We start from the raw sequence: 26,768 nt of genomic DNA on the forward strand, positions 1-26,768 counted from the left end.
TTGTACTGTGTTCATTCTATTTCGCTCCAGCGCTCCATCATCTAATACTAGCATAGCTGAAATATTGTAATACGTTATTTTGCCGTTTCTTTGATGTTCGTAGAAGACATGGAGTCATGATAACTCTAAATAATTTAATTTTAATGTCACGGGGGTTCGGTCTGCCACTCGTGCCAAGAATATGCGGGGGGAATGCGACCTGCGGAGTTTCCCTTCCCACTTCAATGACACAACTTGATCGCCATGCACTTCATCTATCAGCTCCTTCGACATGGCGACGGTGCCGCAGAGGACGCTCAACTGGCTATACAGCGTATTGATTCGGGTATACTCCATTCCCTTTGTCTCACCCTCCAATGCAAGGTACTGACCCAGCGCAGGATCATTACGATTCCCGACAGACGTATCAGGACCCCAATCGCACCTACTATGATGTGGCCTCCGTGCTTGCTCAGTATCCCTCCCTGTCCCCACGAACCGAAGTCTACAGTCCGTGATATCCCCGATAACCCGGCGAATATCCTTGGATATTAACTGTGTTTAGCATACGAAAATGGTTTCTCGGCTCTCCTACTGCAACTCACCGGCACGGTACCTGTCACATTTCGCGGCACTGTGTACAAGTTTCCCATATCACTATGGGTCCCCAATACTTACCCACGAGAACCGCCGATTGTCTACGTGACTCCGACCCAGGATATGGCGGTCCGCGTTGGCCAACATGTGACGTTGGAGGGCAGGGTGTATCATCATTACCTGGCACATTGGGCGGAGGCCTGGGAGGTTCGTTGATTTCGCAAGACTTAGTGGGATAATTTACTGACAGTGCACTCCTTCAAGAGATCAACCCTTGTAGATCTCGTATCTATACTCCGTGAGGTTTTTGCAAAGGAGCCACCTGTCCGATACAAACGACAACACGTACCACCACGCCCACAACAACCCGAGCCAACACAAACACCACCTCCTCTACCTCCACTCCCTGCAGAACTCGGATTATCCTCGTCTCACTCCCCACTGAACCAGAGTGTACCTTCGCCTGCGCCGACAGCCCAGGTGCCACCTCCCCCGCCTCCGAAGCCTGGACAATTGGCCTCTGCTGAGCAACGGCAACCGATTCCTGCAGCGCAGAATAACTCTTCATCGCCTCTTCCTCCACTGCCGCCGAAGGAACAGGACCCGCGGTGGCCGCCTCGACCCCGTCCGAGTACTAGCACCCCTACAGGTCTCCCATCGCAGTATCCGCCAGAACAAAGTGGCTCTATGGGAGGCCCCACCCCACCGCATCGATATCCTCAGCAGCAGCACTCCATGGCACATCCAATGCCAGCCTATGCACAAGGCCACCTACCTTCCCAAGTTGACAACCGAGCGCCACCTGGCGCAATGCCGCAGCAGTTCCCCCGTGGACCTCAGCCACAGCCACCCTTTGGCATCCCTCAGCAAGCTTCTCCCCATCACCCAACACACCACCAAACCAATGGCCGATACCAGCAGATGCCGCAACCGCAAACCCCTCAACAAGCATCTCATCACAGTTTCCAGCGACCAGCTTCAGCGACCCAACCAGCGATGAAGCCCAAGGCCGAAACTCCTGATCTTTTGACTTCACCTTTTGAGGTTGAGCTTCCATCATTCGCGTCAGGACCTGCGCCGCCAATTCCCCCCAACCCAGAAAAGGATGCGCTGTTACACGCTGTGTCGAAGGTATTGGCCGAGACGCTGCAGACGAATGTGTCGCAAACTGAATCCGCGGCACGTTCTCTACTGTCACAGTCGGACTCTTTGCACGCAGCGATCGCCACCCTACAAGGCGAGATCTCATCACTAAATACCCTCAATTCAAGCCTCCAGTCCAATACCTCCATCCTGCAACAGTCCCTCCACCGCGCCGATGCTGTCATTGCCGATGCGCAAAGTCGCATATCATCATCCGCTGCACAGTCGAGCTCGGATCCAGTACCGTCTGGTCTTCCTCCGATTGACGAGGTCCTCGTTGCGCCAACAGTTGTAGGCAAGCAACTCTACGACTTGGTAGCAGAAGAACGCGGTATTCAGCAGGCCATCTACGCCCTACAAACGGCTCATGTCAAGGGCGTGATCGGGGTAGAGACATGGTCCCGGCACACACGCGGGTTAGCACGCGAGGCCTTCTTGAAGCGAGCACTTATACGAAAGATCGGGAAGGGCATGGGTCTTGAGGAACATCAAATCTAGGATGACTTGTTACGACCATTAAATCTTCATTATATACCATTATGTAGAGAAACGTCGACGAGAAGTTCGCACTATATACATGTACATATACGTACCTGTTCCTTTTGGATCTCGACCACTGTAGCTTTCAGTTCTGACCGCTGCCGCCTTACTGGGGACACACATAATCAACCTGCAATAGTTTCAAAGGAACCAAACCTCAGGGCATACGGCGCAGGTGCATGCAAATGACATATCAGTTCATCGCCGTGCTACGCTCGTCGTTACTGATGGCTTCTTCTGATGTCTAAAAATATAACGACAACAGTCCACAGCTTACGTCGGATATCCTCCTTGAATATGAAACTCCAGCCCTACAGGAGGCTTTACCAACCTCCCCAGGTACTTTCTTCGTATGAGCCCCTACCACATGCCGTTCCCTCTCTTACGAACCTGGTATAAATGTATTGTTCTAAAGAAACAACTATCATCATTCCTCGAAACGTATCATCCATTTGCTACCGCGAGGGGAGGGATCCTCATATGAAAGCATTATTCTAACTGAGGCACAGTCCAATGGAAGAAGGCCTTAGGGTCATATTCCTTTTTCAACGAAAGGATTTCTTCCGCGTGAGAGCCATAGAACTGACTCAGTGGGTCAACTCCATGATCTGGAGCAAAATAAAGAGAAATATACGTGGTGGGAAGAATATTCCCTGGGTCGGTCTTTGAGACCGCCTCCGCAATATCAGACGCCCATTTCTCGGCCTCCCCCTTGCGGTCCTCCACCGCTGCAAACCCAAGGATCTCGAGCATGTAGTGTGGCTCTCTGGTAGCAAAAACTGAGTTGCCTTTCGGCGCCGCAGAGGGACCTCTTAGCTGATGGACGGAGATCATGGTGCCTGGATCGGACGGGAGCGTCGTTAAATTGCGTCCGATTGCCTCGGCGACTTCGGGCGTAACGTTGTGCAGATTAAGTGTACGACTGGACCCGTATACAGAGGACGGGACCAAGGCTGCATTTCCGGTGAACCACTCGGGGATTGTAGTCTCCGCGACTGTGCTCATGAGTAGCGATGCCAGGCTTGCGATCTGGGTGCTCCAGTGTTTGCCCTCTTCGATGTCTTCACCACTCCAGGCGACAAGAACAGCGAAGACGCGTCCAGGAGGCGCGTTGAATACTGCTTGTTGGACGGTTAGCTGTTTCGGGATGCCATTGTGTAATAACTTTTGGTATCCGGTGTTAAAATCGGCAAAGGTCTTGCTGATATGCTGGGAATCAAACAGGATTGCACCAGCCAGAAACTAGATGAGATTCAGCACCTATCGATTCACCAAAGTGATATTTATGACCACTTACATTTTTGAGTGGATACACCTTGATAGTCAGATCAACAATAACACCGAACACCCCTCCCGCCCCACGAATGCCCTTCAAGAGCTTCTTGTCCGCCTCAATAATCTCCCCATCATGATTCACAATCATTGCACCAAGAATCTGATCAACCCCCAGTCCCCAGTGTGACGAGAAGGGTCCATATCCTCCATACATTGCCCACCCGACGTAGCCAACGCCGGGTATTGACCCCGTGGGCGTGGCAAGTCCTTCGGCCCACAATTTTGTGCCGAGCTCTCCTTGAAGAATTCCTCCTTCTACTGTAGCCGATTGGCGATCTTCAGCTATCCTGACCCCCGTAAGCGCCCGAAGATCGATTACGAGGGTGCCATCTACAATGGCCCGGCCTTCCATGTTGTGGCCGCCGACGCGGATGGTGAATTTGAGTCCGTTGGCCTTGGCGAATTGCACCAAAACGCTCACATCCTCTGCGCTCTGGGGATGGACAACGGCAAGCGGGGTGTCTGGACGGGCCATATTCCATACCTTACACACGGCGGAGAACTCTGATGACGAGGGTGCTGTGTATTTAATACTTGGATGAGCCAGGAGAAAGGCCTCCAGACTAACAAGCTGGGAGTCTGCCATGGTTTCTTTCGCATTCAGATCTCTTAATTTGGGGCTAGACAACCAAGACAGAGGAGGTAGTTTATCTATATATCCCAAGAGAGCGCATTCCTTTTACCTTGGGCCGTGTCCACTTGCCAAGCAATATTCCGGATACCCCAAGCTTTGCGCCATCCGCGCGCTCGTATCGCCAATGGCTAGTGCTTACCAGCTCGCCATTTCCCTTGGTCTACGTGGTTGTCTCCGTCTTATCCCCACGACTAAATGTGTTGGGTGGTCCCATAGCTTTATCCCGGTTGGTTCTCGGTCAGTGGGGGGCCTTAGGCACCCAGAGGATTCGGGAGGTCAGGCGTTGTCTGAGCCCTGGAGAGCCAACGGTTTGTCAGAATGAGCCGTGTCTGTGAGTTGACTCCCATATAAGAAGATGCTCTTTTAAAGTGGATTTTTATTGGCAGACGTTCCTAACTTTCTCCCTAGAATTACAGCTATATGGTAAACTGATCAGTCTTCTAGCCAAAGGACCAATCGAAAATCACCTGAATTCTAGTATATTTAAGTTTTATGAAACTCTTCATCTTCACGAGGATATGAGCACTAACACGATCCCTCAAACACTCAAGTCTTTCCTTTACACAGTCCTATATGATAGTATCATCTGTTAACCAACATCACAACTTCGCCTTCGGCTTCTCTCCCCTCTTCGTCCCCACAGGCATCTGTGCAATCTGAAACGCCTCCTCCGACATCCTCACCCCTTCCTTATCAGAACCCCGACTCTGATACTCTTCCCAAAACTTCTCATCCTCCAGCCAACCCCGGAACCACCGCTGCGTCCAATCCGCAACCCTCTCAGCACACCAATCCACCTGCTCAAACACAAGCGTATGCCCCCCCTTCGGCAGCACAGCCTTCTCAACCATCCCCTTAGCCACCCCACCACTCCCCCCAGTCCCCGTCCCCGTAGTCCGCATCTTCGACTCCTGCGCATCCGGGAGAGAGAGAAAGCTCTTCCCACCAAACACCCAGAGCACACTGGGCCGCACGTACGGCAGATTCCGCATGGCGGACCAACATTCCGGCCTGGAAAACAAATACGGTCGCTCTTTCTCTACGTCCCAGTCTGGTAGGAGAAGACGGTCGAGTTCCTCGCGTTCGAGGTTCGGCGTGAAGAAGTTCCAGGATTCTTGGTGCTTGGTTGTTGTGAGTGTTACTGCTGTCGGGGGTACTTTGGGGTCTGTAGCTGGGTTGTAGAGTCGGGTTGGCACCGGGCGGAGTGCGTGGCGGAGATAGCGGTCTCGAGCTCGGGGATCCCATTTTGCTAGGCCTTTGGTGAGAGAGGCGACGGCTTTTTCGGGTGATTCCCACAGGTCCCTTCGGCGACTGGCCATCATGGCTGGGTTGGGGCCGCCGAAGGCTACTTCCAGGATGACTGGTTCGATCAGGACCAGGGTTGATAGTAGACGTGGGTGGATGATTGAAAGATTGACCCTGTATCATGTTGGTTAGCATTACTATACGACTGGCTTCAGGAATTGACTTACAATTGAGCACAACCCATACTATGCCCAACCCCAATAATCGGCCTCGGCATTTCATCCCGAAAATGATTAACCATATGCAACAGATCGCGCGAATGATCATACCAATTAGCTAAAAAAAAGAAAAGCCGACCCAATTAGCCAAATCCCCTCATCCCAAAGCACAAATCCAAATACGTTACATACTCTGATCCCCCTGAACCTCTTCATTCAAGACAGCACTAGCACCCTGGTTCGACGTATCCGCCACCCAAATCCCACGCACCGGCACAGAGAGCTTCTTCAGCTGCCTGTAGAGGTCTTCCCATAAAGGCTCGTAGATTTCTTTCGGGGACCCGTTTCCGGGTACCCCGATTATGGTAATTGCATTGTCGGGAGTGGGGTCTAGCCTGTCGGCATCGTTGGGGATGTATTGTTTTATGGCGATTTTAATGGGCGTCTCTTGACGGCCTCTGATGCTACGGGGGGATTCGCGGATGTGTTGGCCTGGGATGGTATGTTCGATTATTCGGAAGGGGAAGGACATTGTGGGGAGGTTGGGTGGCTGTATCCTTCCTTTAGGTTATGTGTAGGAGCTGGGATAGAGCACAATGGAGATACGAGAAGATGGGAAGGGTAGAAGTAGTATAATCATGAACCAAGTGAGCACGGCACGTGCCAAGACTAAGTAAGACCTCGGGGGTATCAGTACTTTTTAGTGCTTGACTGGGATGTATATTTGAGTATGCGGGGATGTTGGAGCTCCTGTTTTCTTACGGTATTGTTTCCTTCGAGTTTATTACACTTCCTATCCGGGCATGTGACTCGTTTGCCCTATTCACTCTGTCACTCTATGTAAGAAAGATAATATCAGTTCATGCTCGCTTTTTTAATGGATAATAACGATGATGATGATATTTACTATGTAATATTATGACTCCTCTATTGATTGGAAAATGTTATCTATTTGTCTTCGTCTTAACATATAGTCTATGTTGATACGGCGCGGATTTGACAAAATATAGAATGAGACTATCGCTCCAGCTCTTCCTTCGCTAAACACTCCTCCAGCAGCTCCTGAATAACCGGCAAAAATTCACCTCGTTGAATTGCCCGATAGATAAGACTTGTGTATCCGCCCACCGTAGGCGCCTCCTCCACCTGCCCAGCAGCCATGGCCTCCGCAGTGGGCGTCAATATCCTCTTTGTACACAACATCGGCACCCCAAGAGTCTTCCGAACGAAGTGATACATCTTCTTAGACCCGTCTCCCAACACGGGGCTAGCATCGCCATGAACCAAATAGGCCTCCCGGTTGGTACACCAAGCTTCGTGGAGCCAGGGACCGAGCTGGTCAATGAACGACTGCATTTCTTGAAGAACGACATTTTGAAAGGGCAAACAATCCAAGATGGGCACGCGCATGGTCTTGACTATGTGAGGGAACCGGTCTATACTGTCCATTGAGACGGTCTGTTCTAGTCCTTTCTGGAGATGGGCCCATAGTGTGGCTGGGAGGTTCTTGCTGGCGTCTGTGGTGTTTGGGCTCTGCTTTTCCACCATTGAGACAACCCGGGCGAAGAACTCGGTCTTGACTCCGTCTAAAAATTGTAACTGCATGGCACGAAGATCTAGTGCCTGACATGCGGAGAGGAGATGCGCCGCCACAAGCTCCGTAAGCACCCTCACGGCTGTCGCAGTGTATCGACCAGAGATCAGAGCCAGTGAGTTCAATGACTGGTTACCCAACTCAGCATTGTACACATGATTAACGGGACCCGCTAGGAACCCCAACTCGGAGGTCAAGGCCGAGATGTAAATGTCAATGGCCTTGAAGATACCCGATTGACTGGGTTCATCCGCAACCAAGTTCGGCGGCAGACCCCAGCTGGTCGCGGGATTGATCATCTCCTGGCACTGTGTGAAAAGCATGCGACCGATCGCTTGGATGGCCTGGCGACTCTTCTCCATGGAAGATATGACGGCCTTGGCCTGGAAATTACCTCCATGCAGGAACTGTCCGTCGCCGTTAACGAGGGGGTTATCTGTGGCTGAGTTGCACTCGATGCTGATTTGCTGGTGTGCTAATAGCAAGTCTTCGAGCACGGGGCCAATCCATTGCGCCGCGGTGCGGATTGAATATCGATCCTGGCGGAGCGAACCGTCCTTGCCGTCCTTCTGTAGTGCGAGGCGAGACCCACGCAGGAACACACGGATGTTTCGTGAGCTCTCGATCTGTCCTGGATGCGGACGCACCTCGGCGAAGAAGGGGTCGAAACTCTCCGGTGAGCCCAGTAGTGCTTCCACTGTCATTGCTGTCAGGATCTGACTTAACATGGCCAGCTGATGTGTGTCGTGCAGCACGAGGGTGGCGCAAGCCGCCGACATTGCCGTCCCATTGACAATAGCCAGACCCTCTTTTGCCGTCAAGGATATCGGCGCTACACCCGCCTCCGCAAGAGCCTCGTCAGCATATACATCTCGTCCAATGCCTGGACGGAAAACCCGAATTGTGGGCTTTCCCTGAAGTACGCCGCTGATATAAGCGATAGGACTCAAATCCCCAGAGGCTGAGATACTCCCACGCATGGGAACCATAGGGATAATATTCTTCACTAGAAGATCCCGTAGACGGTCCACGATAACAGGCCTCACGCCCGAATGGCCTTTGACCAGCGAGTTCAGACGCAGTAAGACCGCAGCGCGCACCCAGGGAAGGGGCAGGTGCTGAGACTCGGCTGCATGTTCGAGACTCAGGTCAAACGCCTGATATGCGGACTTCTGGCGGTCGGACGGAGGGCGAGGATCACGCGCACCCGGGGGTAAGACGCCATAGCTCAGCTCGCGGGTTAAGACGCGCTGGAGTGCTAAGACGTCGTTTGCGCGGATATCCGCAGAGCCTCCAAATCCAGTATTCACTCCTGGATCAGCTAGTTAGATTTTCGTTCTTCATGGGTTTCCAATAGGTAGATCGAGGTATACCGTAGATAACATCGCCTTTGGAAAGGCTCTTGGCAATGGCAGCCTGGCTTTGATTGATTGATTCGTAAGAAGCAGGATCTATACTCACATTGCCTGCATACCTTATAGGGTTTGGGATAGATTAGAGTACAGCACAGTGAACGGTGAAGCCTGGATTTTTTACCTGGCAATATAAACCACATGAGGAATATCTAGTCCGGTGCCATTGAGGACCAGATCGTCGGCAGCACCGCGAAGCAATTCATTCAGCAGACTCCATTGCTGCAGCACCAGTGAAGTATGGAAATCGAATGACTTTCCCATTTCAATCTCTATGGTGTAATCAACGGCTTACCTCGTGAAACATGCAGGCAGAAACGCAAAACCACTAAATTAAATACCACCAAAAAAGAAGCCAGTAACAAGCTAATCAAGAAAGTCCAGTCAATGCCAAGAGGCACGGCCAATCTTCTCCGAAACTCTCTAACCGACGATCAGGACCGAAAAGTACCTTAACTCCTGCGGCGCGGAAGGATGAGTTGGCATGGTAGCATCGCGTCGCTCCGAAGTGCTTGGATAGGGAATTGATCGTCATGGTTTCATTTATACCTCTTAAGCCTTCAGTACTTTTCTACATTGCACGTGGGGGCCAAATCACGAAGAAGGAGGCGTTTAATAAACATTCCTATAACATAACTTGAAATGTCAGCACTAAACCAGTGGATGCATCCTGCATTAGCGTCAACAGTGGAGTGGAATTTACCCTATCGGTCCAACCACTACGTAGCAATCACTTCCATGGGTACATATTGCTGAGCCCACACTCGCCATGTCACCTATTCCTATAGGAGGGATATTTGTCTACACCCTTGTTAATTACAATCTTATGCATCCCGGCACATGACCACTTTGACGCCGTTTTTCGACTCCAGCGCGATACTGGACCCTTCAACCCATTCGTCTGGATCGACACTGGTGATGGTCTGGAAGTTTTGCGCCATTCGTACCACGGCATACGCCACTTCGTTTAGACCGAAGTCCACTAGGAGGATATGTTACTCCTGGATCATAAATTGAGTGTTCATATGAGATAGGGGGACAACTTACTGCCTACACAGTTGCGGGGACCTCCGAGGAACGGGATATATTTCTACTCCGATGATAACGCACATGAGTTAGAAGATTGCAAAAGCGCTATCAGGACGGAAGGTCTCTCACCCAAGTTTGTTTTTCATAGGACCATCGTTCTGGACGGAACTCATCCGCATCCTCACCCCAGAGGTCCTTTCGGTGGTGAAGGGCATACACTGAAAGGTGAACCATCATGCCTTTCGGTACCAACACCGGCGAACCTCCATCTGGACCACCGCCCGTAGGGAGAACGGTATCGCGTACAGCAACACGGGAGTTGGAGGGCTGAGGTGGATAGAGGCGAAGGCCTGGGTGGTTTGGTAGAGAAGTTAATCGTCAAATGGACTCCTGATGATACCATCGTAACAAAGAGAAAATTGTTGTCTTACATTCCCGGATGCAGTCTTGCACGTATCGGAGGCCCTTGAGCTGTTGGAGATCGGGAGCTTTCCCTCCCAGCGACTGGACCTCAGAGCGTACGCGATCCCACACATCTGGCCTCTTGGAGAACACAAAGAACAGGTTGATAAGTAAAGCCGCAGGGGCGTCTGTCCCTGCAAAATATAATGTCGTTAGCTCATCCCGGAGTGCGATAGGATCTTGCGTTCGTTGTCGAAGTTGGTCGATGAACAGAATTCGCTGCTCGTTTTGCTGATCTGAAGCTTTGCCTGGGGGCGTGACTTCACGTTGCAAAGCCGCATCAACGTATCGTTGGATGAAGCGGTGAGTCAAGCGAACATTTTTCATGAATGTACGCTGAGGCCATATCCAGGACATAGATCCCAGTAGCCATCGAAGCTCGCAGGTGCTATGGGTGTCGGCGAATGCCTTCAAGGCACCACTATCCAAATTCTGAGGGTTCTCAAGAGAGTTGATTGATTCTCCGAAAAGGAAGTCTGTTGAAACATCCGCAGCAAAGCGATGGAGAAAAAGGGCCAGGTCGAACTTCTGGTTGTCAGGAGGGAGAGCCGCCAGGAGACGCTGGCAGTGACTCTCCAGAAGCCCTAACTGCGAGGTTTGCACTCGCGAGAAACATAATTGTAGCTGTGATCGTAATGTTTGCCAACGAGCTCCATCACTCTGAAAGATACTCTTGCCAAACAAAGGGGCAAAGGCATTCCGACGCCGGAATCCGACCTCGTAATCGGCAAACTTAGTAGAGAAGAGAACCTCCAGGTTCTTTGGCTCAATCGTATTCACCATCCAGCTCCCTAAAAGCAGCGACATGAACGTATTGCCATAGGCTTGGTGTAGTTGCTGCTCTCTGCGAAAATACCTGTCGGATTTCCTCGCCTGCATGGAGTCTCGCAAGGAGTCCAGCCCCAGAATCGGGTCCCGGTGGGCATACCGTGGTGGTGCTTGACAGCCATGAGCGTAGGCGAATCTGCGACGAGCAATACCTTGTGTAAGATAGAGCACAAATATCGCCACAAGCCCAGCACTCACAGCCCATACCCACGAGTAAGCACTCTCTGACGGAAGAGAGAACACAGTGGGGACAAATCCCGTTTCGGCCGTCATTTTCCAAGCCAAATACGACCGACGCTATCTGAACAGTGTGTCCAATAGCATCGGTATTATAGCAGGAAGATATGAACGAGGCTAAATCCTGGACGTGACTGGGAGGTCTTGGTCTCTCTATTTATATTTCCAGAGCAATCCTCATTCTTGTGAGACACTACGATCAACTATGGCACCTGTTCTAGGGGGGAGAAGAATCATCGCTTCCAGCTCAACCAGGCTGTTTCAAATTCGCCGTCGGTTGAGCCCTTACATCGGTCTGGTACATCATATGTCTCTTTGGTCCCCGACATACTCAAAACCAACCACTAATCTCATACCAGAAGAACCACATATCCACGGCGATTGCCACAGAGCCGAAGGACACAACGTTCTTTGCCGACGAGTCATATGTCGATTCGCAGTTCTGGGAAAATGCCGTGGGAACTGCACTGAAGACGCTCATGGGAGGCGCTGAATATGAGGCTGCCACGCTACAAAAACACCTCCGTTTCGTCTCCCAAAGCGTTGCACCTGCCTTAGGTGCACGTCCTATCCAAGGCCAGACGCCTCGGTGGAAAAGCTTCATGACAGATGATTATTCTCCACTGGAATACAGTTGGAGCTGGGACGGGGAACGACCAACCATCCGATATAGTTTTGAGCCAATCGGCCCTCTGGCAGGGACGGAATGGGACCCATATAACCATCAGGCTCCGATAGCATTTGTCGATCACCTCCGGCGCCAACTGCCCGCCGCCGATTGGCAATGGTTCACCCACTTCGCCCGTGCTTTTTACCAGGACACTTCCGCCAAGGTAGCGGCCGAAAATTATGGGTCCAGTCCCTCCTCGGTTTTCATTGGTTTCGACCTCGGACGAGATGGCCGTCAGATGTGCAAAATGTATTTAGTCCCGGTAAAAGCGGAACAGACTGATCAGTCACGATTGGCTGTTCTCGACGACGCCGTTCGAACGCTACCACAGTTCTCCGATTTGTCGGCTTATCCCTGGCTGCAGGGCTTCCTGCGACATCAAGAGGAGATTGGCACTCCCGCTCATCTTATTGGCGTCGCGGTCGACTGTGTGGATCCATCCGCTTCCAAGCTAAAGATTTACTTTCGGAGTTCCTCGACCAGCTTTGCAAGCGTCAAAAATACACTGACCGCGAGTGGAAGCGTATCGTCCTGGGACGATAGTGCCCTGGAGCAACTGCGGGAGCTATGGTCTCTCGTCCTTGGTCTCCCTGCGGATTTCCCATGTAGCCAGGAGTTACCGTCGAAATCACATGAGACTTCGGGGGTGCTCTATAATTTTGATATCAAGCTGGGCAATCAACAGCCTGAAACCAAGGTATACATTCCTGTACGCCATTACGGCCAAAGTGATCATGCGATTGCCGTGGGTCTGGTGGAGTTTCTGCAACGTCGCGGTGGACACTCCCCGTACCATGATCGCTTCCTCAAGGCTTTGGAGCAATACGCCTCGTTTCGCTCGTTAGACCAGGGGTGTGGAGTCCAGACTTACATTGCCTGTGCATTCAAGCGAGGTCAACTCAGCTTAACGTCTTATCTTTCGGCGGAAATCTACCACCCTGGTCGCTGGGAGGGTCAAGGGGCGGAAACAATCTAGAAGTGCCAATTTTCTAACGTGAGATTTTACGTGATATATTTTATATTACTCTAATTTATTTTGATTAATGCAAATAGACCCGGAATAGTGGTCAGGAAAATTACTACAGTATGGTAGCCTGTACCAGGAAGCAACGTCCAGGGCTTGTCCGTGGCACGGGATGCATCCTCATGCTTGTAACTCGTAGGGCTGGCTGAGCTCAGTGCGCAAAGCGATCGTTGCAGGCTCATTTGAGTACAGGGTATCCTCGTTCTACCTCGTGGGCATTTCTGCAAAGGTCATTTGGCCCCCAAAGTGGCTGCAGATTAGGCATTCGAGTGGAGAATATCCAGCCATCAGGCCTGCCTGTTGGCAAATGTGTTAGCCAGGATACCACAGTCATAGCAGGCAGTTTTATTAATTGCGACCAGGTTGTACAGAGCAATACTAGTACATACAGAGGTAACAGTTTGTGTCAAGGAATGAGGATCAAGAAGCTTCCAACGACCCATTGCTGACTAGAGTATTAACCTCATAGATCGATAGTCAATACGAGGATCATACTAGCGCGGTTTTGATATGCAATTCAGCGCTCACTTACCCCTCTGCCGGCAAAATAGTACGGCCTCCAATTACTGCTGATTAGGATCGACATAGCGCCATATTGCAGAGACATTTTCCCAATACAGTTTCCCCGTGCGTTGGTGTATGTAGCTAACCCCTCACATCATGCTTCAAACAAGGAATATTGCCTTCATTGCATTGCAGCTACATGTTTGTGCCTTGGAGTAACTAAGATGGGACGGTACCATGCATACACAGCCCATGCTTTGCGTTGATGTGACGGCCCTAATCCCTGATAGTATGGGGCTGTGAACATGCATGTAAGCGCTTGGCTTTGGAGTGTGCGGCAAATGTCGACAGCTGCATAATCATTATTATGCCTATCCTGGACCAAGCTGACCGACTTGTCTTCTATTCTTCTCTTTTTCAATGGAAGGAGCTCCTATGTATAGTTACACTGTATATTTCTTCTCCCTCAGAAGTGGGTGTTGAGAGGACTCTGATGACATCATGCCTGGCACATCATTACCAAGAGAACAAATCTCGTCCCAGTATCTAGAAGAAGATGTCTCGAATCGACTCGTCGCAGCGTCGTCGGTCATCTTGGTGGTTACAACCATACTGTTGGCTCTTCGTCTTTATGTCCGCAGTCTGCCGAATGTGAAGACTGGCCTCGAAGATATCCTGCTGCTCCCGGCATATCTCCTGTCCTTAGCATCCTGTATTTGTGGCTATCGTAAGTTTTGAACCCTTGTTGTATTGTTGCTCCATGCTTTCCCCCATAGGTCCCTTTTGCTGATAAAAATGGACTATTCAGTCGCAGTCACCCATGGCGGTGCCGGTCGCCATGTTAAGGCACTAATGGTTAAAGACCCGAATATCGTAATTATACGAGGGAAACTACTCTACTCGCTCAGCTGGGTCTCGGCATACTCCAACTGCTTCTCGCGACTCTCGGTCTTGGTCCTACTCTATACTATCTTTACGCCAGGTGTTGCTCGAAAATGCACCGTTCTTCTGATGGTATACATGGTCCTCTTCCTCATCTCACAGACAATTGCCGGTGCCATGGAATGCAGGCCACTCGCATATTTCTGGGATCGTACGGGCGACGGAACATGCATCGATCTCTTCCTGTTCTTCAAGTTGAGCGGGATTTTAAATATAGTCGGCGACGTTGCCATTATGGTACTCCCCGCGCACACGGTCTGGAATCTTCAGGCATCAATCGCCAAGAGAGTGGCTATTTCATTTGTCTTTCTCTCTGGGAGCATGTGAGTACATCCTTCGGAAGATGAAACTTGGTGGTATAATTCTCCTTGCCCTAATGCGGATTCCAGAGGCTTGATTGCGTCCTGCTTCCGAACCGCTTCCTTCTTCACGTCGCAAGAACAGTCTACCACAGATCCTACGTGTATGTATAACTCCTCTTGATTTTAAATAATATTTAAGCTCATTGTATTGTCTTGTCTAGGGGCGGATGTTGAGTTGATGAGTTGGACAATAGTTGAAAGCGGCATGTATATGGCCGCTGCGTGCACCATGCGCCTGCGTCCACTACTGCGAAAACTACCTGGGTGGTTTAAACAGTTCAAGACAACTCACGAAAGTGGCGTGACAGTTGAGAGAACTTTCACTATAGAGGATGGGAAAGGGTATGAGATGAACTTCTACGCAAAGCAAGGACATATCCCGCTCAAATCGTTTGATAGAGATCTGAACCGGGCAAGTATCCAAGGCCTACAGCGGCCGGTAGTAAATAGGTAAATGCTTCCTGTGGGAATATGTGATATGTATATATGTGTGCTGTTTTTGGTTGTAAATATTAATTCTTGGTCGGATTGCGGGAGTAATCACAAACCTGGGATTAGGGCAATGCATGAATAAAGAACGACAGTAAACACAAAACAACATGTACAGTTGCAACTCCGGAATGGTTCGGAATTAATTCTCAGCTTTGATTAATATTATTCTATTTGGCTTTCCAACGGGTCCACTGCACTATATAAGAACAAAGACGCTCCCCCTCTTTCGCCCCCATCCCTGTTCCCTATCTCCCCACTGAATGATTTCCCTGACTATCCATACTCTTACAAGAATATCTACGTAGAGACATGGTCTCTGCTACTTTTCCACTGCCTGGTGTTACCCACGGCAAACGTATCTTAGCCACTGTCATCGAGAACCGAGCCCAAGACGGCACTAACACTAATCCCTGGATATCGCTTCCCATCAACGACCAGGATCTTTCCGCGGGGTACCGGGATATTACCTTCCAGCAGCTGAACAACGCCGCGAACCATGCAGCTAAGTGGCTAAGCCAGGCTCTTCCAGCGGCCTCTGACCCCTTTCAATGTTTTGCATATGCTGGTCCCAAGGACCTGCGGTATGCGATTCTTGCAGTAGCTGTGGCGAAGCTGCAGAAAGTGGTCTGTTATTAACCGTCACTAAAAGACCCCAAGAAATGCTAGATAAGCTGATCAAGATCTAGATGATTCTTCCTTCGCCACTCATCACGCCGGAGGCTCAGCTGCGTATTCTGGAAAAGAAGAATTGTAAATTGTATCTCAGGCCCGTGGAAATGGCTGGTCCTGTAGATGCTATTCTACAAAAGGCACCGCATATTGAATGTATCACGGTACCAGGAGTTGAGGAGTTTCTTCGTGATGATGCAGCATTACCAGTTCTTTATGGTAAGACATGGGATGAGGGGAAAGACGATCCCTGGCTGGTGTTTCACACCTCGGGCACAACAGGTATATTAATTATTTGATAGATTAGGATCATACACTAACTCGTTCTCAGGAAACCCCAAGCCAATCACCTATACACATCGAATGATGGCTGGTGCCGATATCGCGGCCTCTTTGCCGGACATTGAAGAAACTCATATTCATCAATATGCCCAGCGAAGGTGGTACACCCCCTTGCCCTCGCTCCATGTATGTGCTAAATCTCAATGCTTTTATTGATCCTGAGTACATACTGACTAACATAGTTCGTTGGCATGTTGATGAGTCTTGCCATGACTGGGTTCGTGAATATGACATCCGTTATTGGGCCTCCAGCTCCTCCCACTCCCAAACTACTTATCGACATTTTCCGCTACGGCCGGATAGACGGTGCACTTCTCATGCCCGCTCTAATTGACCAACTCTGCCTCCTTCCTGAAGGTATTGAAGCGCTACGCGAGCTAAAATACATCCACTATGCTGGAGCTCCCCTCTCAGCTAAATCAGGAAATTTACTTGCACCTTACACTCAAGTTGTCCCCTGTGTCGGCAGCACCGAAGCAGGCGGGTACTTTACAACTATCCATCAGAACAAGGATGCATGGGATTACCTCTCTTTCCAGAAGCATTCCGGGGCAGAATTCCAACACCGCATGAACGACCTGCATGAGCTCGTATTTGTACGTCGTCCCGAATGCGCAATGCAGCAGATCTTCCAAGTCTATCCAGATCGAGAATCCTTCGGAACAGATGATCTATGGATCGAACATCCGGTGCACAAAGGGCTATGGAAGATTATCGGCCGCAGCGATGACTATGTATATCTAGCCCATGGTGACGGACTACATGCTTCGCTTCTGGAACCAGAGATCATCGCTCATCCTAGCGTGAAGTCGGCGATAATCGGAGGACATGGGCAGATCTCACCGGTTCTTCTGGTAGACTTGAACCCTGGGGTGGAGTTGAACAATGAGGCTTTGAGGGAAAGTCTAAAGCCCTATATTGAGAAGGTCAATGCACATTGTCATGACTGTGTGAAGCTCTCTTCGGAGCGGTTGATCTTCGCCACGAAGGACAAGCCATTCATCTTGACGGTTAAAGGGAGTGTGGCGAGGTTGCAGACCTTGGCTCTCTATGAAAGAGAGATCGCATCTTTGTTTGCTTAAGGGGAAGTACATGTTATTATATTCTGAAGAAGTTAGTGAGCAATGTTCTTCAAATAGTAGTGTCTCCTGTAGATGCCGCTGCGGATATCCAGTACTATTTTACCGGAAAGGCAGTACCTCATGAAGATTCAGTTGAGTACAAAATGGTTCCCTCATAGAGTGCTTGACCCACTTAAACTATTCTTACTGCTCTGAACATATACTGCCAGGGTACGGAGTATAATTCTCTTATCTATTGTTAGGGTTCATAGAAGAGAATGCTTACTCAGCCGCTACGGACCTCTGATCGACCACGTGACACATGCCCCTCGCGGTCCGGAAAAACCAAGCATGGCGGGGTTCCGATGCTATGACACACATCGGCGGGATTTCGCAACAAAACTTCCCATCTGCGATCCTCCACCACTGATCAGTATTTGCAAAGCCTGCAAAGATAGCTACAATGGCCGACGCCGTCGCAGAGGGAGTTGCCAAGCTCCAGCTCGACCCGGAGACAGGCGAGATGGTGTCTAAGGGCGAGCTCAAGAAACGAATGCAAAAGCGAGCCAAGAAGGCCTCCAAGGCGGCTGCGAAAGAGAACCAGCCAAGCAAGCCAGAGACAAAGGCTGCTGCACCTCCTAAATCGGCCGAACCCACCCTCGATCCGGATGCTATGTTCAAGCAGGGCTTCCTCGCTGAAGTCTACAACTTGAGACCTTCGCCAAACGTCAGAACCAGATTTCCTCCCGAGCCCAATGGCTACCTCCATCTCGGCCACGCTAAGGCCATTGCGATTAACTTCGGCTTTGCGCGGTACCACGGCGGTGTGACTATGCTTCGCTTCGACGACACGAACCCGGATGCCGAGGAGGAGAAGTACTTCCATGCGATCGAAGATATAGTTCGCTGGCTTGGTATGGTGTCCCGCATGAGTTGGATTTAGTACGCTCCGCTAATTGGTTTACTTCTCCCAGGATTTACTCCTCATGAGGTTACCTACTCGAGTGACAACTTCCAGCGCTTATATGACCTTGCCGAGAAGTTGATTCAGCAGGGCAATGCCTACGTCTGTCACTGCGGTGAGGCTGATCTTAAATTGCAACGTGGAGGTGAAGATGGCAAATCGCCACGGTTCCACTGCGCCCATGCCTCTCAGGATGTGGAAACCAACCTTACCAAATTCCGTGATATGCGTGATGGGAAATACGAGCCTCAGACAGCCTTTTTGCGGATGCGCCAGGAGCTCCTCACGAGCGGAAACCCCCAAATGTGGGATATTGTCGCCTACCGTATCCCTAAGAACCGTACCCCCCATATCCGTACTGGCACGAAGTGGTGTATCTATCCATCCTACGACTTCGCTCAGTGAGTGCTTTTTCTGGCATGAAGGTCCTTGAGATTTATGGTTACTAACTCTGGATACAGCTGTCTCTGCGATAGTTTCGAAGGGATCACCCACAGTCTTTGCACAACAGAGTTTGTTACTGCCCGTGAGAGCTACGAATGGCTGAACAAAACGCTTGGTGTTTATGAGCCTATGCAGCGCGAATATGGTGGGTCTTTGTTACTGTAATTGACCCCGCCAAGCTCCTGCTTACGCAAATTTTTAGGCCGTTTGAATGTTAGCGGTACTGTCATGAGTAAACGAGTTCTGAGAGAACTTGTTGAAAAGGGCCATGTGCGCGGCTGGGATGATCCTCGTCTTTATACCTTGATTGGTATTCGCCGGCGAGGTGTACCTCCTGGTGCTATCCTTTCTTTCATCAACGAGCTAGGTGTGACCACGTCACTCAGCACCATCCAGATCACACGATTCGAACAGTCGGTTCGCCGTTATCTCGAAACATCGGTCCCTCGCCTCATGTTAGTCCTAGACCCTGTTCGCGTCGTGATTCAAGACCTCGGCGATCTAGACGGACAAGAGCTAGTATTACCATTTTCGCCAAAGCAGCCTGAGTTTGGCTCCTATAAGTTGAAGATGACGTCGACTGTTTATATCGACCAGTCCGATTTCCGGGAAGTTTCTTCCAAGGATTTCTTCCGCCTGTCGCCAGGTCAGACCGTCGGTCTGCTCCAGGTGCCCCATCCTATCAAGGCAGTTTCTTTCTCCAAGGACCCGGCTACCGGCAAGGTAACAGAGATTCAAGCCGTCTTGGTAAAAGACGCCCCGAAGCCGAAAGCATATATCCAGTGGGTTCCGGAAGGCTCTCGCAAGGTCACCGTTCGGATTCATAACCCGCTCTTCAAGTCCGAAAACCCCATGGCCGCGGAAGGTGGATTCCTCAACGACATCAATCCCGACAGTGAGACGGTTTACTCTGAGGCCCTTGTAAACTCTGGATTTGACGAGGTTCGCCGTCGTGCTCCTTGGCCGCAGGCTGAGGGCGAAAAGACTCAGTCTGGGCCAGAAGGTGTCCGGTTCCAAGCCATGCGCGTTGCATACTTTGTAAGCTCATCGATTCCTTTTCATATACCCGCGCAGAAACTAGTTGCTAATATCTTACTACTACATAGGCGATGGACTCGGATAGTACTGAAGACTCAGTTGTGCTTAACCGGATCGTGGCGCTCAAGGAAGATGCCAAGAAGGAAGCCGCGAGCTAAACGAAGCAGTATTATGTTACCTTTTCTCAGGAGACCTGAAACAAGACGAAGTATGAGATTAGAGACAACGACAAGACATCCTGATATCCACGACTTTGTGACTCAACCAACGCCCTCCCTCACTAAAGCATCTCCGTACAGATAGATATCGAGAGCATCACCTGAGCCTGGTCAAGTCGGTCTGAATGGAAGCGGCTGAATGAACGCAGCGGGCGACACGTAACATGGGGAACTGGAGCTTAGAACAGAGAGTACTGTATACTACTCTCAGCACACTTGTCAGGGTTATAGATAGCCGAACATGATCCGCGATATTTGATATATCAAAAGGAGGCAACGTTATTGATTTGTCGCAATTTGGAGCCAGAATGATTCTGACGTAAATGGGCATAGTACATTTATGAACCATATTTGACTCTTAAGTTACTCACCCTCAACAAATACTTAGACTTGTTGAATAAATAGCAAAAGTAGGCTAAGCCTAAACAACTATATTGAGGAAAATAGGTAAATCCAGTCACGCTTGGAGAGAGATGGTCACGGCTCGTGTTGGCTAGGCTGCGGAAGCTGTCCCACCCCACGTCTGCCTGCTCATCTTAAGAGCATTAATCTGCCATACAGCAACAGTCCAGTATCTTGACGACAACCATGGACAACGATGATTTCGTGCTCGTGGAAAAGCAAGGTGGGTGATTGAAGTCAATGTTGTATGTAACATCATCATCGATGTATTCAAGCTAAATGATGTTCCCCAGACGGAGAGTCAGCTCACAGCGGTGCGAACATCAGCTCTAAACCTACAACCTAAATCCCAGCTCATTCTCCATAGCGACCAGTCAGGACATTGGACAAATCAAATCCTGGTTGTCTCCTACAGAGTTCGAGACGGAGGGCAGTGAATATCAGAAACATCTGAATGCCCATGCCTCTGGGACCGGAGACTGGCTGTTCCAAACAGAGCAATACCAGGCTTGGCATGATGCGAACATCAACACATTATGGCTTCAAGGCATTCCTGGCAGTGGCAAGTCTGTCATGGCCGCCAAGTTGATTCGTACCCTCAAAGAAGAAGGTATACCGGTGACGTACTTCTTCGCTCGCCAAATCATCAAGGCAAACAGCGAACCCCGACAACTTGTTCAAGATTGCTTGTATCAGCTTCTGGATCATAGTGTTCTGCTTCAGGCGAGGCTAAAGACACTTCTAGCCCAACACCAGGACGTGGATAACATTCCATTTCATGAGCTCTGGGATCTTTTCTTATTTGGCCTTGACACGGTGCCCAAGGTATATGTATTATTCGACGCACTAGATGAGCTTGCAATCGAGAATGACGGTTTTCTACAATTACTACAGAAGCTTGGGCAACAGAACCCGGAATCGGCCAAGTTAATAATAACTAGTCGCCCAGAAGTTCATCTCCAGACAGCGCTTAGAGGCTCCTTCCGGAACCGTATCCGTCTTACAGGGGCAATGGTGGACCAGGATATTGCTACATACATAGCTCACCGTGTAGCTAATCAGCGGGATAATCTTGCTGTGTCAGAAAATCGGTCAACTATCCAGGACAGGCTCAGCCAAAAAGCACAAGGCTTATTCCTCTATGCCCGTCTCATGCTCGATCAGATACTTCTGCAATCTGAGCTGCCAGTGGAGAAACATCTACAACACCTCCCTAGTTCACTGGAAGAGATGTATGTCAGCATATTGCGCGAACATTCTTCGCGTTCTGGTGCTAGCCAGCACTTTCAATGCTGGCTACTCTCCTGGGTCACACACGCATGCCGTCCACTTCGTGTCACGGAATTAGCAGCTTTGGTCAATTCTTGCTTTGATCGTAGCGGGCTAAGTAGCTCGCAGGATGCAAAGATCATGATACGTACTTCATGTGGCCCACTTTTGGAGATCTTAGATAACGAAACCGTGCAAGTTATTCACCACACGTTTACCGAGTTCCTCTTAGACAGCAATCGCAGTACTGCGACAACTCCCATTGAAACTAGCGACTCGTTCCCCGTCATAACACCTACTTCAACTCATCGATCTCTCACTCTCTTATGTGTGGATTATCTTCTATCTGGTTGTTTCAGATCCTGGTCATTGCCTTCACGTCCGACCAAGCCAGCAGACCATGAGGCAGACCGCAAACAGCTAATGGTCCACTTCCCATTCCTACAGTATGCATCGCAGAACCTACTCTATCATGCAGCCAAGTGTGATGCCAAAGACCTAGAGTTTATATTACAATTGGATTCTCTCTTTCAGCATGATAGACACAGCTTCGAAAGCTGGAAGGACTTCCTATTCGCAAAAGAGAACCAGACAGTCCCCGATCGCCTCCATCCACTTCATCTCGCCGCTCAGGCCGGGCTTCCGGCATATACCCAGCACCTCCTAAAGGAGCATAGGGACCCGGATCTTGCTGACTCTTGTAATCGGACGGCAGCTACTTATGCTTGTATGAATGGGCATTCGGAGACTCTAGCGGTTCTTTTAGGTTACAAAGCCTCGGTTACCATAAACGATATTGACGGCCTAGCACCCATTCACCACGCAGCGAGGGGTAACCATGTCAAGGTCGTGCAACTCTTACTTGAGGCTGGTGCAGACCCCATGTCTCCGAAGTCCTGTGAAGACCAAGGCCACTGGTGGTGGATACCATCTACAATAGGGAAGACGCCGGTACAATATGCGTGTGAGCTAGGTCACACAGCTTGTGTCTTAGAACTGCTACAGAACCTGGATCTCCCTTCAAAGAGCACAGTCCTTCCTCATTGGGCGTCGGCTACAGGTCAATGGAAAACTCTCGAAGCCCTTCTTCGACACCCCGTGATTCTGAAAAATTTGAACAAGAGAGACGGCTACGGCAACACAGCTTTGTTTCTAGCTGCGCGGCGCGCTAGCTCGGAGGCAGTTCGTATCCTGCTTCATTATGGTGCCGATGTGGATGGGAGATCGGTCAAATTAGACAGTTCCGAGGCCCCATCTGACTTAGATATCGCGATGAATGGAAGGGGACAGACTCCAATCCATGCTTGGACGGCCGCCGGATACAGAATTTGGAGTAGAGGGGACGTTTGCAGCATGGAGGAGTGGAAGAGAACAGGCATTTTGCTGATCGAGGCGGGTTGCGATCTTGAAGCAAAGAATGATGCCGGTCAGACTGCACTGTTTGCCTGGACTAAGCAGCACATGTGTACTCCCCGTGGATCAGATAGAACAGAGCGATTCGTGGAAATTCTGCTTGAACATGGTGCCAATCCCTGTGCGACTGACAACAAGGGAGATACCCCCCTTCACAACCTAACAAGAGATAACATGAACTCTAGGGTTATCAAGATGTTTGTGAAAGGTGGAGCCGATATCAACTACGGTCGGCAGGGAGACCTTGTAACCCCTCTTATTTCCGCAGCGATCTGCCGAGGCGGCGATGTTACGCCGTTCATCGAAAACGGGGCGGACCCTAACCTGCAGGACTCCGATGGCAACACGGCACTCCATCACATTTGCACATCATGGTCGCTTAGGTACTCCGACGTGCAGAAATGGTTGGAATTCGCAGATCCCACGGTCAAAAATAAAGCCGGAGAGACCTGCATATATAAGCTAGCGTTTGGAAGCGATGGCTACGAAAGAGTAAACGCTATCTCATTGTTCACGGAGAAAGGGCTAGATCTTGAATCTCGAGATCGAAGGGGAAGGACAGCCCTACTGGCTGCATGCGCAAATGCAGAGCCGCACTTCATCATCGGATTGCTGGAAAATGGTGCCAATGCAAAAGCGATAGACTTTCAACACAAGTCCTGTGAGTATACCTGAGATATTATTGAACTTCTATCTGTCCTAATAGTCCAATTTAGGTCTTCACCTAGTTGCCCAAGTGCAACTAACGCTGCATGGGAACGGAGAGCAAGACTTGAATACAACGCTGAGAGTTATGAAGTTACTCATTGAAAAAGGAGTTGACATCAATGGGATCGACTTGGATGGAAACACTCCATTTCATGACGCGGCCGTATCAAGCGGTGATTTCCTCCCCGTGCGAACTAGGCTCGAGGTGATTCTTGGACTGGGCGGGCTTGCAAACACAACAGACCATCGTGGGCAAACAGTTCTACACAAGGTAGCCAGTCTTCCTAACCCGAGCACCTGTGACCAGATAGACTTCCTCTTGCAACCCAGTCTAGGCCTAGATGTCAATGCACGAGACAATAAAGGCCTTGCGCCTATCCATTGTGCTTCTTCAAACTCAGGGATTATCACATGGCGACTTATACAGGCAGGGGCAGATATGCAGGCTCTATCACATGACGGTCGAACTCCACTACACTTCGCGGCCGCCGCGGCGCAAAGCAATGTCGTGGGCCTACTGTGTAAACTATATAAGGAAAGTTCCTTGTCATTAAACCAAAGGGATGAGCACGGTTACACTCCTCTGCACTACGCAGCTAATTCAGGGAATTCTGAATGTGTCTATCACCTGTTGCAGGTTGGAGCAAATCTTAACATCACAGACTGCCATGGAAGGACCCCGCTACACATGGCTGCAGAGCATAAAGTCGATGTTGCGGCACTAAGGAAGCAGCGTAAACATAGCGGGGAAGAATGGTGGACACGAATTATTGATGGATCCAACACATTGGGACCTTTTATACACCCGCTACTGCAAAGCCGGAGAGGTGATGCCTATTGGAATCTCAGCTTCGCTATCGAGCGTGAAAGCGAAGCATATATGATGCAGGATATTGTCCAGTTACTGCTGTCTGCAGGCGCCGACTTCAATATGCGAGATAGCTCTGGTCAAACTGCCTGCGATGTCGCTTTACATCTAGGTCACGAAGAGGTATGGAATGTGCTCTCATGTCGCAGGGAGCAGCGTGAAAACAGAGCCTTAATGGGTCAACTGTGTTCTTTAAAGAGTATGCATGCTGAGGAGATCGTTCAAACTCTAAGTCTAGAAAGGTCGGATGCCTATAGCCTTCTTCAGACGGCTATATCGCTGAGAAACCAGACTATATTGGACGCTCTATTAGGTGCTGGAGTGGACTTGATGATAAAGGGCCCTGACGGGCTGACCTCGGTACATTACGTTGTGCACTGGGGCCTCTTAACCACGATGAAGACTATGGCACCGTATGTGAAGGACATTAATGCTTTCTCTCCCCCGTTGCTCCACACTGCAGCGACTCAAGAATTGTCCAACTTGCAGATGATAGATTTGTTGATCGAACTGGGTATCGATGTCAATGCTTCATATCAGGATCCCTTCGATGAGGATGCCAACGCAAGCACGGACAGACCAGGCCCACCAGCCCCAGAATACACGGCAACACATATTCTCGCAGCGGGCGGGCAGTGGTGGAACATCGCAGCGCTTGAGACTCTCTGCAACGCAGGAGCAGACCTTGAAATCACAGACTCGAAGGGAAACACCGTCCTACAGTGCGCGCTTGCCGGCGAAAGCCAAGGTCCAGGTAGACATGGCTTCTGGAGAGATGAGACATTTGAGGTGGTTCTAAGGCATGGCGCGAATATCAACAAGCTGTCGCCCAGCAACGAGTCCACGCCTCTTCTCGTGGCTTTAAAAACCAAACGAGGTTGTAAACTCGTCCAGAGACTCCTTGACCACGGCGCCGATATAAATCTGGGCCCCGTACCTGCCTTATTTGTTGCCATAGAAAGTCGCGATTGTGAAGCTATAGCCATGATCCTGGACGCTGGTGCGGATGTCAATGCGGTATACTATCCAAAGAGACGATATGGGGCGACTCCCGAGGTGGTAACACCCCTCCTAGCTGCGGCCATGGAACCAAGAGAAGTTGGAGAGGCGATTATGGTCCTCCTCCTGCAGCGGGGAGCAGACCCGTTATTAGAGCTTGAGGATAGCAACAGTACAGTCTTCCATCAGATCGCCCACTATCATGGCCGCATTGGGCCCATTTTAAGATCTATGCCTGATGTTCTCGACGTCACAAACCGCAGCGGCCTTACCCCATTGCTGAGTGTTTGCTCCTCTGTCGATGGATATTATACAGGCGAAGAGTCGACATCAATTGAACTAATACATGCCGGCGCAAATATCAACGTCACGGACAAGGACGGCTCAACTCCTCTCCACCTTGCCTGTCGTTCCGGCAAATGCGCAACCGTCGCCCTGTTATTGGAAAAGGGTGCATCCTGTTCCGCAACCAACAACACCGGTCTGCTCCCTCTCTACTACGCTCTTAGCTACGCGAATGGCGACAACGAAAGATTTGAAATGACCAGGGCATTGCTTGACGCTGGTGCAAATCCCCTCATAACAGGTCCGAACGGCGAAACAGCACTACACATTCTCGCCCCACTTCTAGTATATATTAGCTCCTCCTATGACCACCGATCAAAAGAAGAGATATACCGCCAGGCTGTGTTCGAAGATCTATACAATCGCTTCGTAGAATCTGGCTGCGATGTCAACGCCCGTGACGCCCATGGAAACACACCTTTGTTTCCGTTTGTTCGGACAGTCCAGAAGCGAGACGAATATGGCATGGGCTCACCGCCTGCAGAAGACGATGTCCGCCAGATGTTCCAAGCTCATGATATATTTGTGGTTAATGATAATGGGGATACGTTGCTACATGCTATCGCAGCGCGGGAAGATACACCTGAGAGCGAGAGTGAGCCCGATGGCGTGTGGTTGTTCGAGGAGTTGATGGCGCGTGGCTTGGATGCTAAGAAGGAGAATAAGCAAGGGCTGACTGCTTTGGATGTGGCTGCAGCTCGTGGGATGCAGGGGATCATGAGGTTGTTTGAGAAGGAGGGGTAGACAAGTATATCCTAAGGGCCATGGTCGGGTGGAGGAA

General features: G+C 50.3%; 9 protein-coding genes across 9 annotated transcripts; 6 read left to right on the forward strand and 3 right to left on the reverse strand.

Annotated features, from left to right (window-relative positions):
* Nucleotides 1–271: 271 nt before the first annotated feature.
* F9C07_2233719 (ESCRT-I component) lies at nt 272–2,217 on the forward strand (the record flags this gene model as incomplete). Its single annotated transcript, XM_041286704.2, has 4 exons — nt 272–325; nt 381–489; nt 545–783; nt 841–2,217. 4 exons carry the CDS (start codon nt 272–274, stop codon nt 2,215–2,217), a joined length of 1,779 nt encoding a protein of 592 aa, XP_041147266.2.
* A 531-nt stretch (nt 2,218–2,748) lies between these two features.
* Nucleotides 2,749–4,333, reverse strand: F9C07_6681 (putative D-lactate dehydrogenase; the record flags this gene model as incomplete). Its single annotated transcript, XM_041293592.2, has 3 exons — nt 2,749–3,501; nt 3,557–4,214; nt 4,278–4,333. The coding sequence occupies 3 exons, from the start codon at nt 4,331–4,333 to the stop codon at nt 2,749–2,751; spliced, it is 1,467 nt and encodes a 488-aa protein (XP_041147267.2).
* A 494-nt stretch (nt 4,334–4,827) lies between these two features.
* Nucleotides 4,828–6,346, reverse strand: F9C07_2284479 (putative toxin biosynthesis protein; the record flags this gene model as incomplete). The annotated part of the gene is made up of 3 exons (XM_041293593.2): nt 5,884–6,346; nt 5,701–5,809; nt 4,828–5,647 (listed from the first exon to the last, which is right to left on the reverse strand). The coding sequence occupies exons 1-3, from the start codon at nt 6,221–6,223 to the stop codon at nt 4,828–4,830; spliced, it is 1,269 nt and encodes a 422-aa protein (XP_041147268.1). The 5' UTR covers nt 6,224–6,346.
* A 3,175-nt stretch (nt 6,347–9,521) lies between these two features.
* On the reverse strand, nt 9,522–11,289 carry F9C07_6678 (putative cytochrome P450; the record flags this gene model as incomplete). The annotated part of the gene is made up of 4 exons (XM_041293595.1): nt 9,522–9,679; nt 9,745–9,787; nt 9,856–10,076; nt 10,158–11,289. The coding sequence occupies 4 exons, from the start codon at nt 11,287–11,289 to the stop codon at nt 9,522–9,524; spliced, it is 1,554 nt and encodes a 517-aa protein (XP_041147270.1).
* Nucleotides 11,290–11,458: 169 nt separating this feature from the next.
* F9C07_6677 (putative dimethylallyl tryptophan synthase) lies at nt 11,459–12,899 on the forward strand (the record flags this gene model as incomplete). Its single annotated transcript, XM_071511495.1, has 2 exons — nt 11,459–11,548; nt 11,610–12,899. The coding sequence occupies 2 exons, from the start codon at nt 11,459–11,461 to the stop codon at nt 12,897–12,899; spliced, it is 1,380 nt and encodes a 459-aa protein (XP_071364273.1).
* Nucleotides 12,900–13,952: 1,053 nt separating this feature from the next.
* F9C07_6676 (uncharacterized protein) lies at nt 13,953–15,209 on the forward strand (the record flags this gene model as incomplete). The annotated part of the gene is made up of 4 exons (XM_041293602.2): nt 13,953–14,178; nt 14,260–14,716; nt 14,783–14,856; nt 14,917–15,209. 4 exons carry the CDS (start codon nt 13,953–13,955, stop codon nt 15,207–15,209), a joined length of 1,050 nt encoding a protein of 349 aa, XP_041147272.2.
* A 347-nt stretch (nt 15,210–15,556) lies between these two features.
* F9C07_6675 (putative AMP-binding enzyme) lies at nt 15,557–17,340 on the forward strand (the record flags this gene model as incomplete). The annotated part of the gene is made up of 4 exons (XM_071511494.1): nt 15,557–15,871; nt 15,934–16,198; nt 16,248–16,384; nt 16,441–17,340. 4 exons carry the CDS (start codon nt 15,557–15,559, stop codon nt 17,338–17,340), a joined length of 1,617 nt encoding a protein of 538 aa, XP_071364274.1.
* Nucleotides 17,341–17,638: 298 nt separating this feature from the next.
* F9C07_2284484 (glutaminyl-tRNA synthetase) lies at nt 17,639–20,394 on the forward strand. The gene is made up of 5 exons (XM_041293603.2): nt 17,639–18,233; nt 18,294–18,684; nt 18,745–18,872; nt 18,930–19,765; nt 19,834–20,394. The coding sequence occupies exons 1-5, from the start codon at nt 17,783–17,785 to the stop codon at nt 19,921–19,923; spliced, it is 1,896 nt and encodes a 631-aa protein (XP_041147273.1). The 5' UTR covers nt 17,639–17,782; the 3' UTR covers nt 19,924–20,394.
* A 564-nt stretch (nt 20,395–20,958) lies between these two features.
* Nucleotides 20,959–26,731, forward strand: F9C07_2070081 (ankyrin; the record flags this gene model as incomplete). The annotated part of the gene is made up of 2 exons (XM_041293604.2): nt 20,959–23,728; nt 23,784–26,731. The coding sequence occupies 2 exons, from the start codon at nt 20,959–20,961 to the stop codon at nt 26,729–26,731; spliced, it is 5,718 nt and encodes a 1,905-aa protein (XP_041147274.2).
* Nucleotides 26,732–26,768: the final 37 nt, after the last annotated feature.

The sequence above is a fragment of the Aspergillus flavus genome, chromosome 5 (assembly GCF_009017415.1).
Source record: "Aspergillus flavus chromosome 5, complete sequence".
Taxonomy (NCBI): Eukaryota; Fungi; Ascomycota; class Eurotiomycetes; order Eurotiales; family Aspergillaceae; genus Aspergillus; species Aspergillus flavus.

Excerpts from the sequence above, each read along its gene's own strand:
- F9C07_2284484 (XM_041293603.2), top strand. The coding sequence starts at position 17,783 with ATGGCCGACGCCGTCGCAGAGGGAGTTGCCAAGCTCCAGCTCGACCCG. Across the intron at positions 18,873-18,929 it reads GCCTATGCAGCGCGAATATG|GCCGTTTGAATGTTAGCGGT; the intron begins GTGGGTCTTTGT and ends GCAAATTTTTAG. Across the intron at positions 19,766-19,833 it reads CCATGCGCGTTGCATACTTT|GCGATGGACTCGGATAGTAC; the intron begins GTAAGCTCATCG and ends ACTACTACATAG.